The following is a 14075-nucleotide window of genomic DNA, read 5'->3' as shown; positions in this document are numbered from 1 at the left end:
AACATTTATTCATAAAATTTATACAGCAGATGAGAATCGTTTCATTTAGAGATAGTAATAGTCAACATTCCAGAAGGACTAGTCCAGTTTGAAAAGTGTGAAAATACCAGAATTTCTAGTATTAAGGTATATCTTACTGAAGAATTCAGAAAGATTCAGATGTTTATGCTGTCTTTATTCTGATTTCATAGATCACTATTTCTCAAGTGCTATCTGTGTACATTTTTCATGTAAGTTAGAGTATTTTTGACCTTAACTATGTATTACATATTGCTACAGTGGACTAAGAAAAAAAGCTTTTGTTCATATGCCAACACTGCCCAACCTTGACTTTCACAAAACTGGAGATGGGGTAAGAATTACACCTTTTTATTTTAATAAGTAGACTTGTACAGTTGTGATGAACATTGAGCTTTTTCCTGCAAAGTATTATGTAGATAAAACCAGAGACAAGAAAATGCGCCTTTTACAAAAATGAGCAAAAGAACCTACAGTGACTAAAAAGTATTAGCATGTATTATATGCAATTACCATGAAGCTTGAGAGAAAGAAGACCTGAAGTTACTGATTTGTAGATATGTCCATGGTATGTAAGAAAAGAAATGCATAATAATATCTACATCGTAAATATTTTTCAGAAGAAAAAATTATGACAGGTGACATAGTTGCTAAGTTTTTTAAGATGTTGCTGGCTGACATGTGCTGAATTGTGTTGGGAAGGAGTTATTGTCTGCCCATACGTGACTTCATTGTGCTTTCACATGACAGATTCGTTCTCCCAGCTAAGAATGCCTTTCTTGACTACGCTTCAGTCTAATTTCTCTGATTTTTCCTTTAAGAAGTTAACTTTTCCTTGTTTCTTTGTTTAGTTGGAAGGAGCTGAGCCTTCTGGGCAGCTTCAGAATATTGACGAAGAAGTTATCTCCTCTGCTTGTCGTCTTGTATGTGAGTGGGCCCAGAAAGTGCTAAGCCAGCCATTTGATACAGTCTTGGAATTAGCCCGCTTTCTTGTCAAAAGTCACTATATAGGCACCAAGTCAATGGCAGCTCTAACTGTAATGGCAGCAGCACCAGCAGGTATGAAATTATTGCTCAAACTAACAGGAATATTACTCTGTTTAGAATTGATCACAGGAAAGAAGGTATTTGACCAAAGAGCTTCATCCTTTTGGTATTTTTGTTAGTTCATTTAATCTCCAGTTATTCTAAATTTTGATGAGTTTGTCGAACCAACAAAATAAAATAGCCGTTTAATTATAAATCTTACTCCTGTATTTTTCTATATTGGTCCATGGAAATAAAACTAGGGGCAGGACTTTGGGAAAGTGGTTAAGAGACTGGTTGGGAGTACTGAGTTGAAATTTCACCTCACTTCCACTCCCAGCTTCCTACTAATGCACACCTTGGAGCAGCAGTAATGGCTCGAGTCCTTGAGCCGGTGCCATCCCTGTGGAACACGTGGGTTGAGCTCCAGGTTCCTGGCTCATATCTGACCCAGCTCTGGCTGTTGCAGGCATTTGGAGAATGAACCCGTGGATAGAACATCTTTCTCTGTTTCTCTGTTTGTCTCTCTGCATTTCAAATAAATAAAAACCCTTTTAAAGAGAACACTTTTAAAAAATGTATAAAATGATTTGGATTCTCTGGTATTTTCTTAATTTCCCCATTGTTATTTTTAAATGTAAAGAAAATATGTATCTAACAAGATCAGGCTAAATTTTGAAATTCCATGCTAGTCTTTCTCTATGTCTCAAACAGGTTAAATTCAAGTAAAAAGGGGTGGGAGGCCAGCCCAGCAGTAAAGGTGCCAGTGGAGCTAGCCGCATCCCATCTCGGAGTGTCTGAGTTCAGTCCTGAGCTCCACTGCCAAGTCAGGCTTCCTGCTGATACATCCCTGAGAGGCAGCAGGTGATGATTCAAGCCATTTAGTTTCTGCACCCGCAGGAGACGTAGGTGGAGCTCCCAGCTCCCAGCAGATGGAAAGTAAGCCAGAGAATGACAATATTCTCTAACCCTTTTTATATCTCTCTACCTCTCAAATAAATAAAATTACACATTAGAATCCTATCCTAGAAACTAACACTTATAACTAAAGGGATCTTTATGCACTATGATAAGAAAAAAAAAACAGTCTCGCATAAAAATACTGTTTTGAGGCATTACTGTAAAATAAAAAGGAATATATATATACATATATTAAGATTTATTTTTACTTGAAAGGCAGACTTAGATAGGGATCTTCCATCCACTGGTTCACTCTCCAAATGACCACAACAGCCAGAGCTGGGCCATTCTCAAGCCAGGAGTCCAGAACTTCCTCTGGGTCTCCTACATAAGTGCAGTGTCCCAAGGATTTGGGCCATCTGTCACTGATTCCCCAACACAATGACAGGGAGTTGGACCATAAGCAGAGCAGCTGGAATTTGAACCTATGCCCAGATGGGATGTCAGCATTACAGGAAAAGGGTTAACCTGCAACATGCCATGATGCTGGCTTCACCGGATATTTTTTAAATATATACGTAAATTAGCATTTTAATTCAAGTGAACTCTTTGTTGAAATTCACAGTTCTAGGAATTAATAGTATCAGTGGAATAAATGTGCCCTCCTAAATGAATAGCAACTGTGTGTGTCAGTTCTGATGAAATTTTAACATCTTGGTCACACCTCATAAACTTAATGGTGAAGAAATTGCTTGGTAACTCTAGAAAGTTAACATCTCTGAAAACATGTTACTATGAAACTTGTTTTCCAAGTTGATTCTCTTTTTAAATATTTTGAAACATACAATAGATCTATGATAGCCAGAATTATACTCATAATTATTTCACTTTTTCACTTTTTTAGCATTTTAATTTGCACATTTGAACGATCAGTTTTATTTTTTGCTTTACATGTATCAGAAGCTTTAAGCATCTTGATGTGTGTGTGATCCATCCTCTCATTGTGGTCAATAGAGGATACATTCTGACGAAATTGCCTCCACAAGAGTTAGTCCTAATATTGTGTGTGCATAATCCGTATGCCCTAAATCTATTCACTCTACTTACACTTAAGCAGACATGTGCTTGGCAGCAGCTACCTAAGTGGCTAAAGTTACCCCAGCAGTCCAGTGAGATAGATGATACTTATCCCCAATTTGCAGATCAAGAAACAGGAAGGTTAAGAAACTTGTCCATGGATAAATAAATAGCAAAGCAAGGGTTTGTTTGGATCCTGATTTTCCCATCTACAAAGCACAAGTTAACTCTGTTCTATCATACTACTCTCTTACCTTGTGGCAGAATGAAACGGGAGAGGCATGGACCCTTCGGCTTCCCGTTCCACCTCCCCATCCTGACAGTGAGCAATTCTTCAACAGATTGAGGGCTCAGACATTGCAAGGAAAAGAGATAGGATTGTGTTATTCCTCACATTGTTCACAAGTCTAACTGAAATCAGTATTGAGGGACTGAAGCAAATTTGAACGGATAAAGTTTTTAAAAACATTAAACATTATATGCACAGGTACTTGAAAATATTGTACAAAAAGTGAAGTGAATTAAAATAATTTGGGTGCAATAATATTGTAAATTCATGCTACTATTTTGCAATATGCATTTTTCATGAATTTACTTAAGACCCATAGTATGTAAATAAAAGTTTTCTGTGTTTTGAAAGCAGTCAGTGCAGGCGGCTTAAGCACTGTATGAGTTGGAAGAATACTCAACCCATTTTCAATCAGTTCTTAAATTGTGTTTTCAGCCCTTAATAACATTTTTTAAAAACATCCTTGGTAGTGGAATAATTTTCATCCTTTGAAGGTGAAATTGATTTCTTAATAAATATAGTCTCCATGTTAAGAACAGGTTGTGTTACAAATGTCCTTTTGTAAGTCAGCTGCTTGGACCTCATTCCTGTCTCGAAACCCTGGCAAGAGGGATAAGGCAGCCAAACTGTGAGCCCTTGGCAGAGGCCCTCCAGGGTGCAGCTGAAGGTTGGGCTCAGAGGGAAGAGTACAGTCTGAGCTGGATTTAAAGAGAAAAGGAATACCGAAGTGGCAGAGAAAGTGAAGGATTATTAATGAGGGATTATGTGGGAGAGACTTCCAGTCTTTTTGTTCTCTGTCTGCTCCCATCCTCTGGTTGTACCTGTTAGCTAGAATGATAAAAAGCAGAAATGGGGCTGGGAGAGGTTTACCAGGAAGATTGTGTTTTCCTCCCCTTTCTTCTCTCCCTGCTTTTATTGACCACAGCTTGCTTTCTGATGCTCTTAATACTACAACCCAAGTGTGAAAAAGAGCTTTGTAAGAAGGTAAACTTTTATTACTTAATCTGTTTTTTTTTCTTCATATATGTCTTGTTCATTTTATCCTTTTTTTTCCCCCAAGGCTTCTTTATGTGTCTTTATTATCAACAAAACAGAAAATTATGTAGTAATACAGCGAATTCCCCACTGCTGTTTTGGTTTCCTAAATGGCACTTTCTGAGAAGAGCTTGACCTTGAGAATTTCTGCTTCTTAGTTTCTTCTCAGTCACACTGAAATAACCATTTACATGCAATGAAAGTGTAGCATCTATCTTCTAAATGTAGAATATTTTCAGCAAATGTTTACTAAATACCCTTGTGGGCTGAATATTGAAATCACGGAAATACTTAACTTGCATATTAGAAAAGGGGAAAAAAAAACCACTGACAGTTGATAATGCTGTCTTGATGCTTACCTTAGCTCTTGCACATGTTATTTTGTGGCTTACTCACTTCAGAATTGTTTGTGTTGCTGTAAAACTCAAACAGTCCCCTGAGTTCAATCATATTTTACAATGTCAATTAAAATCATACTGATAAAAGTTTATAAATTGGAGGTCTACTCCTTATGCTTATCAGAGAAATCACAAATTATAATTTTCTGCTTTGGTTATTCTGCCCAGCAGATGGCTGCATAGTCAAAGAAACTGAGTTTTAACTGCCTGCTGTAAAAGAAGAGTACTTACTTGAGCATTCCTTTCTGTTTATTTTCAGGAATTAAAGGAATTCCCCAGACATCTGCATTTATACCTACAGCTGAAAGTAATTCCTTTCAGCCGCAGGTGAAGACTTTGCCATCTCCTATTGATGCTAAACAACAGCTGCAACGGAAAATCCAGAAGAAGCAGCAAGAACAGAAATTACAGTCCCCTTTGCCAGGAGAATCATCAGCAAAAAAATCAGAAGGCACTACAGCCAATGGAGTGACTAATCTTCCAAATGGAAATTCTGCAATCCTCTCTCCTCAACCTATTGGTATCGTTGTGGCAGCTGTCCCTAGTCCCATTCCGGTAATATCATTAAGTAGTATTTGACCTTAGTGGGATGGCAGGAAATCAGTGCTTTAATTAAGAGTCAGATGTGAGGTGGGCATTTGGTCTAGCATTTAAGGTGCAAGTTAGGATTTCCATATCCAATAAGGGAGGGCCTCTTTCAAGTCCCAAACCTACTTTCTATTCCAGATGGTTGTTAATGTGCACTTGGAGAGGCGGTAGGAGATGCCACTCATGTTGGAGACTCCTGTTGAGATCCCTGCGCCCATGATTGACCTGTCCAACCCTGGCCATTGCAGGCACTTGAGAGTGAACCCATTCTGTGTGTGTGTGTCCCCTTTCACTTTTTCTACCTCAAATACACAAATTAAGTTAATTTTTTTTTTAAAAAAATGGAAGTTGAAAAGAAGGCAGGTGTAGATATACACATAAACTGTAGCTAATATTGGGCAAAGTAACCTAAACTGCTGCCTGGGATTCTGGCATTTCATAGCACCAGTTCAAGTCCCAGCTACTCCACCTCCAACTCAGCTCCCTCTTAATACTCCTGAAAAGGCAGAAGATGGCCCAAGTGCTTGATGCTCTGCATGGGAAAATTGGATTGAGTTCCTGTCTCCTGGCTTCAGCCTGGACCAGTCCAAGCCATTGCAGCCATTTGAGAAGTAAACCAGCAGATGGAAAATCTTTGTTTCTTCCTTTGTATCTTTCTGTCTTTCTTTCTCACCCTGTCTGTCTCTCACCTTCCCTCCTCCTCTTTTCCTTCTTCCCTGGCTTGCTCTGTTTCTTTTTCCTTCCCTCCCTCTGTCTCTCCTGTCCTCTCTCTCCCCGCTCCCTTCCAAATAAAATAAAATAAAATAAATCTTCAAAAAAAATTGACACTTGTCTTTGGTCCCCTTCAGCCAGTATCTTTCACTCCACATGGGCATTGTTAATTACGAAGTGTCATATGATTAACATGAAAACATAAAGTTATAAGACCTACAGAATATGCATATTACCAGAGTTTTATGGAACAGTGAGTCATTTTTAGAGTTGTATCATAGTTATTACAGTAGCAAACTTTCTGTGAGTTAATTTTTTTTCTTTTTAATATTCAGATGGAACACAATTGTAATATGTATGAGTAATGCGTTAACATAGATTATCACTGCAACATGCTGAATATAGTGACTTGGACAAGTCCTTTTGTAACCCCAAGTTTGTTTCTTTATTTTTAATATTCTTCTATCTCACATAGCAGGGAATATAATGGGGACTTTAAAGTGTAGCGTGCAAAAATAAAGTGAAACTTTATGATATTATTGGTAATATTATTAAGGAGATATTTCATCTTGTGTTTTTTTATTGCTCTCATCATCCTTATGTCATTAAAATGGGAAATACTACAAGCTGCTCTGTTCACTGTAGTGCAAACTTGTTTAGGTTTAGTGTCTCAGAGTGGTTTAGTTACTCAAGTTCAAGGTAGAACAATTGGGTTTTTCTGTTAAGATTATTTATTTGTTTGTTTGAAAAGCAAAGTTAGAGAGAGTGGGAAACAGAGAAAGAGAAAGAGATTCTGTCTACTGGTTTACTTCCAAATGTCTGCAGTGGGTAAGCATGGGTCAGGCCAAAACCAAGAGCCAGAACTCCACTCAGGTTCCTCCGTGTGAGGCAGGGGCTGAAGTACATGAACCATCTTCAGCTACTTTCCAAGGCACATTATCAAGGAGCTGGATTGGGAGTGAGTCAGGCAGGATGCTAGTCACCTGCCCCCAGTGGTTGATTGCTATCAGAGTATCTCCTTTGAGTGAGCATCTTGGCATAGATTCTTCTTTAAAATCTCCTTCCTGTCACTTCCTGTAAGTCAGTTTTATTAAGAATTCATTATAGATACAAAGTTTTTACTTTTGTTTATACGAAGGTGTCTTAGTGGTGTTCTTATGTGGCACTTTTATTTTGTAAATAAATTGCATTATGGATTTTTTCTGGTTGTACACAACCTGGTCTAAAATAACTCCTCCAGAATAGGAATTATCTTTATGTTTCTTTCTAGCATTAACATTTCATGAATGCCTTAATTCCATAGATGTAGACAAGCTACTGTTTATGTCCTCCATTTTCTCTGATGGTTCTCATTTTCTCTTTTAACAGGTTCAGCGGACCGGGCAGTTGGTGACTTCACCAAGTCCAGTGAGTTCATCCGATGGTAAAGTTCTTCCCCTCAACGTGCAGGTGGTCACTCAGCACATGCAGTCTGTGAAGCAGACACCAAAGACTCCTCAGAACGTTCCAGCCAGCCCTGGTGGGGATCGTTCTGCCCGGCACCGTTACCCTCAGATCTTACCCAAACCAGCTAACACCAGTGCGCTCACCATCCGCTCTCCAACGACTGTGCTCTTTACTAGCAGTCCCATCAAAACCGCCGTCGTGCCCGCTTCCCATGTGAGTTCTCTAAATGTGGTGAAAATGACAACAATATCCCTCACACCCAGCAACGGTCATAACCCTCTTAAACATTCTGCCTCAGTCAGCAGCGCTACAGCAACAACAGAAGAATCAAGGAGTGTTCCCCAAATCAAGAATGGTTCTGTTATCTCTCTTCAGTCTCCAGGCTCTAGGACCAGCAGTACTGGGGGAACGTCTGCCGTGGAAGTGAAAATGGAACCTGAAGTATCATCAGACGAGCACCCTGTGCAGTGCCAAGAGAACTCTGATGGGGCTAAAACTCCCCAGGCAACATCTAGTGCCCTCACAGGACAGAAAAGCAGCACGGATGGAGCAGTGCAAAAACCTTCCAGTGAAAGTATCACTGAAATAAAAGCCACCAAGGTCTGTGACCAGAGGACCAAATGTAAAAGTCGCTGTAATGAAATTCTGCCAGGCACTTCAACAGGCAATAATCAAAGCACTGTCACTCTCCCAGTTGCCACCCAGAACTTAACTTTCACCAGCACCAGCTCACCATCTAATGGTGACTCAATAAGTAAAGACCCTAAATTATGCACTAAAAGTCCACGGAAACGACTATCTTCTACATTACAAGAGTCGCAGGTGCCTCCTGTGAAGAAACCAATTGTGGAACAGCTTTCTACAGTTGTCATAGAAGGTCAGAAACCAGGTAGTGTTAAGAAAGACCAAAAGGTTCCACATTCAGGGAAAATAGAAAGTTCCACCACAGGTGCTCAGATTCCTAGCAAGGTATCAACAAGTGTCAGTTCACCCATAGTGGAAAATCAACCCTTGAATTCTTCTACCCTTCTTATCAGTGATTCAGCTTTGGAACAGCAGGCAACACCCTCATCATCTCCAGACATCAAAGTAAAACTTGAAAGGAGTGTCTTTCTCTTAGACAGTGATTCAAAATCAGATGGCAGCTTTAATCCAAATGAATGGCAACAAGTCTCTAAGGATTCTGAGTTTATATCTGCTGGCTGTGACCAACAGCAGGCTATCAGTGTTATGACAATTCCTGAGCATTCTGATATCAACGACTTAGAGAAATCTGTTTGGGAGTTAGAAGGAATGTCACAGGATACATACAGCCAGCAGCTGCATAGCCAGATACAAGAATCTTCTTTGAGTCAAATACAAGCACAGTCTTCAGATCAGTTACCTCTACAGTCCGAACTGAAGGAATTTGAGCCTTCTGTTACCCAGACAAATGAAAACTACTTTCCTTTTGATGATGAACTCACACAAGATAGTATTGTGGAAGAGCTGGTGCTTATGGAGCAGCAAATGTCAATGAACAATTCGCATTCTTATGGTAACTGTTTGGGGATGACCCTTCAGAGTCAGTCCATAACTCCAGGAGCTCCAATGTCATCTCACACCTCCAGCACCCACTTCTACCATCCAATCCACAGCAATGGCACACCAATCCACACACCCACACCTACCCCAACTCCTACACCCACCCCAACCCCAACTCCAACCCCAACGTCTGAAATGATTGCCGGATCTCAAAGTCTGTCTCGGGACAGCCCTTGTTCCAGGCTAGCCCAGACAACACCTGTGGATAGCGCTTTAGGAAGTAGCCGACACACCCCCATTGGTACTCCACATTCTAACTGCAGCAGTAGCGTCCCTCCCAGCCCTGTTGAATGCAGGAATCCATTTGCATTCACCCCAATAAGCTCCAGTATGGCCTATCATGATGCCAGCATTGTCTCAAGTAGTCCTGTGAAGCCAATGCAAAGACCAATGGCCACACACCCTGACAAAACTAAGCTTGAATGGATGAATAATGGGTATAGTGGGGTTGGTAATTCGTCAGTTTCTGGCCATGGAATTCTCCCAAGCTATCAGGAACTAGTGGAAGACCGTTTCAGGAAACCTCATGCTTTTGCTGTGCCAGGGCAGTCTTACCAGTCCCAGTCTCGACACCATGACACTCATTTTGGTCGTTTGACTCCTGTCTCTCCTGTGCAACATCAAGGTGCCCCAGTAAGTAACACCAACAAGCAGGAAGGCTTTGCAGTCCCTGCCCCTCTGGATAATAAAGGAACTAATTCGTCTGCCAGCAGCAACTTCAGATGCCGGAGTGTGAGCCCCGCTGTCCATCGCCAACGAAATCTTAGTGGAAGCACCCTCTATCCGGTGTCTAATATCCCACGATCTAATGTGACCCCCTTTGGAAGTCCGGTAACCCCAGAAGTTAATGTTTTCACAAATGTTCAAACCGACACATGTGCCAACAACATCGCTCAGAGAAGTCAGTCAGTCCCATTAACAGTCATGATGCAGACAGCTTTCCCAAATGCTCTTCAGAAGCAAACCAACAGTAAAAAAATAACCAATGTTTTATTGAGTAAACTTGACTCTGACAATGATGATGCAGTGAGAGGTTTGGGAATGAACAATCTGCCCTCCAATTACACAGCCCGGATGAATCTCACTCAGATTCTGGAGACTTCCACTGTTTTTCCTAGTGCCAATCCACAAAATATGATTGATTCCAGCACTTCTGTTTATGAATTTCAAACACCATCTTACCTCACCAAAAGTGATAGCACGGATCAGATCAGTTTTTCTCCCGGAGATAATCAAGCACAATCTGAAATTGGAGAGCAACAATTAGATTTCAGTAGCACTGTTAAAGACCTGCTGAGCGGAGACAGCTTGCAAACCAACCAGCAGCTGGTAGGTCAGGTCGCATCGGATCTCACTAATGCTGCATCTGATTTCCCCAGTGACATCAGGTTGTCTTCTGAGCTCTCAGGCAGTATCAATGATTTGAACACTTTAGACCCAAATCTACTGTTTGACCCAGGTCGTCAGCAGGGACAAGATGATGAAGCTACACTGGAAGAATTAAAGAATGACCCATTGTTTCAGCAAATTTGCAGTGAATCCATGAACTCTATGACTTCATCAGGTTTTGAGTGGATAGAAAGCAAGGACCACCCTACTGTTGAAATGTTGGGTTAAATTGTGTTTTATAATATGTAGCACACTGTATCTAAAGACATATGTATTGTATTTGTCTTAATGGAAGTGCCTCCCGCAGCAGAAACACCGACGATTCATTGTGACATTTGCAAAGCGTTTGCTGCAGCAGTGGTTTCTTCTTCAGTAGGAAATGGGTAAACTTGCCTCAGTTCTCAACGAATTGCTGAAGACAGCAGGCTGTAGAAGAGCAAGTATTAGGTTTTAAATTTTGCAGTGTGCCCCAATTTAATCACATTGTTTGCTAGTAACAGACTGACTGTCCCTCTTTCACAAAGGCAGTCTAGATCTTGATTTTGTATAAGTTAATTTTAATTCATCGGTTAATCTACACAGAATTTGGAAGAAACCATCAGTTTTAGGTGTAGGCTATTTTTTTTTTGTTAGCGTTATCTTTTAGATATGAAATCATAGTGAGGATGAACTGTAGAGGAGAAGGTCTTCCTTGAAACAGGGATACTATTCAGGTTATTTTAATTATTTAGGCTTGAAGCATAGAGCTACTGTAGGACGGAGAATCTCTGTAGGACTTTCTGGGGCTTCAGTACCGTTTATACCCACAATGAAGGGCTGAAATAGGAGAAAATAATGGAACATTAAGTATTAATTTAAGAAAAACAAAAGCTGCACTAAAATTTTTAAGAGGAAAAACTAGTAGCCATTTATATTTGTGACCGTATTAGTCTTATTTTAAAATGTTGATTTTAATACGGAGCTACCACATAGAGATATATAGGTACACACACTTGTACATGTATACACTCAAGACACACACACACATACACACATGCACACACAGACACGCACAAGTCATCAACTCTAGAATGTAATTTAGTAGAATAAATACAAGTGTATTAGAAAAGTGTTTCATGTTTTATTTACTAGTTGAGATAAGGGTATCTGAAGGAAAATAAAAGCATTTTAGTTTCAATACAATGGCTGCATGTACATATTAAAATTCTATTTAAGATTTATTTTTAAATCTTTCATTATAATATTCTTTAGTAATCAGTTTTTTCCTCCTCAATTTAGTGACTGACTCCTTCACTTCTGCTGAATATAGGAATGCAATTTGATCATGGGATCCCTTTGAAAAACAAATAAGCAGGAAGATAACACGAACTGAATGAAAAAGTTTAACCACCTAAGGTCTGAAGCCACAATTCTTTATATCTCTGATAGCACAAAGGAGATATCAGTTGTACTTGAATAAGAGGAGCATTTTATTACATGCTTAATTTATTTATTGTGATAACCACAATTGCGAAAGAAGCAAAGCACTCAGGATTTATTTTAAAATGTCTCTCTCTATGGCTCCCATTTTGTTTATGAATATATTTATGAATTTCACATTGACACAGATCTACTCACTAGCCAACAGCTCCGTGTGTTTTAAGATCACTTGCAAGAGGGTTTATAATTGCCGTTAAGTTTTTAAAGCTAACATTAAACCATTTGCTTTGCCACCTTGAACCTAGCTAGACATCTTGTCAACCTTAATTAGAAAGCCAATCAGAAGACTACAATCAGTGAATATTTAACAAATGTAATGAAAGGTTTAATTTAATAAAGTTTCATTGTTCAATAATTTGCAAGCTAGGGTATTAACATATTTTGATATATAACTGGTGCTAGCATTGGCTCACAGGTTTATATGTTGGTATGTCCTAGTTATTGGCATTTGTGTGTGTTTGCTGTTATCTTGATTTAATGATCTGTTAGATGTTTTCCTTGATACTAGTTATTTCTTCACTGTACATTGAGACACAGCACTACTGCACACCAAAGTATGCAATACCCAAAGGAGACTGTGTGATTTCTTTTAACAAATGATGGGAGCCTTTCTATGTGAGATACTCTGAAAAGGAGATTTTTGAGGCCATTCTAATCCCTTGTTTACATTATTAGCTTCCTACTAATATAAAAATAATGGAAATCTTTTTTGATAAAAAAAAAAGAATACAAAGACTGGAGGATTTTTAACCCCCTGTACAGTATTGCAGCAAACTTTCAATTTGGTTGAATTCGTCCAGCAAACTTTCTGGGGTTCTATATTGCACTAAATTTGTTGAACCTGTGGTAGGCACATCTCTTAGGATAAATGCAACCAATACAGTCCACAGATTAAACTTTTTAAATGTGTTTCATTATGAAAAGACAAAAAATGTCATCAAAGTGACAGATAAAATTGTCTTATGTAGCAATGTGCATTGATCTCAATGAGATATTTCTATTATTCTCTTACATGAGAATATTACAGCAGGAAGAATTAAGTTTAGTTTGCTTCACCATGTTAATACATGATCACAAAACGTGCATGAGTGTTATTGACTTATCTTGTACAGTACTAGGTATTCCTGTAACCACTTTTTTTTTTTCTTGGCTGTATTGAAACTGGTTCACTGTTAACCAGGCAAGCATAGTTATTCACAAGTTATTTACTTTTTTATGTTTACTAATTCTGCTTAGTTGTTGTTGAATATGTTCTTTTCTGGGATTATTTTCAATGTTTTGATGTTTAAAACATTTTACATACTGTTTATCATGAGAAGACTTCATGAAGTAAATAATTTTGCATATAATTGCAATAAGCACTGACTTTGGAACTGAAAAGAAGGAAAGTGGTTTTTGTGCAGTGCATCTGAGGTTCAAATAATAGTCTTGTACTACAATGTGCTTTACTACACCATAAATGACAAAAATAAGCCCTGTTTCATGTTTTCATTTAGTGCAAAAAAGTCAGATTTCCCCAGTGTTTTGTTGTCTGTTGTACCTGCTGAAACTACAGTAGTTGAATATCGCAGTAGCATTTCAGTTCTCTTTTTTTATTGAAAGTGCTCAAAAATTGTTTTTTAAATGTTTTCAAGAACAATTAAAAACATTTTATATCAAACTGACTGGATCTTAAGGTGATTTATGGGTTATGTTTTATCTAGACAGTTTTAAATAGACCCACTGCCCTTCATCCTTCCTTTGACTCCTAACATTTGGAGATGTGGAAAAAAGTCAGCACAAGGCAGTACAGTACTGCTCCTCTGCAATACCAAAGATTCAGAGATATTTCATGCATTAGAACCCTGCTGCCAATGTGGGAACTATTACCAATAAATGATACATGGCAGAGAGCTTGATGTTGTCATAAATGTGAAATATGCCAAGCACTGACAGTTATCATAGGATCTCACTCATGTGTGGAGTCTTAAGTAGGTGATCCCATGGAAGTTAAAAATATAATTGTGATTACCAGTGTTTGGGAAGGTAAGTGGAGAGGGAGGGATTGGGAACTTTTGATTGGCAGGGACTAGGTTGTAAGTAGATAGGCGTAAAGAAGTTCCAGGAGCCTATTGCACAATATGGTGAAGATAGAA

At 38.9% G+C, this 14075-nt stretch overlaps 1 protein-coding gene across 2 annotated transcripts in view; it reads left to right on the top strand.

Moving 5' to 3' along the window:
* RFX7 (regulatory factor X7) overlaps positions 1–13832 on the top strand; it is a 119460-nt gene extending 105628 nt beyond the window's left edge. For both annotated transcript variants that reach the window (XM_040969868.1, XM_040969867.1), the window contains 4 exons: positions 268–352; positions 870–1077; positions 5003–5298; positions 7411–13832. In XM_040969868.1, coding sequence (XP_040825802.1) covers positions 268–352; positions 870–1077; positions 5003–5298; positions 7411–10689 — 3868 coding nt within the window. In that variant the 3' untranslated portion in view covers positions 10690–13832. The remainder of the gene's footprint in view (positions 1–267; positions 353–869; positions 1078–5002; positions 5299–7410) is intronic.
* Positions 13833–14075: the final 243 nt, after the last annotated feature.

This window comes from Ochotona curzoniae, unplaced genomic scaffold, assembly GCF_017591425.1.
Source record: "Ochotona curzoniae isolate NIBS_2020 unplaced genomic scaffold, NIBS_Ocur_1.0 scaffold_4701, whole genome shotgun sequence".
Lineage (NCBI taxonomy): Eukaryota > Metazoa > Chordata > Mammalia > Lagomorpha > Ochotonidae > Ochotona > Ochotona curzoniae.
The sequence above is the reverse complement of the archived record's forward strand: the minus strand, read 5'-3'. Positions and strand labels throughout refer to the sequence as shown.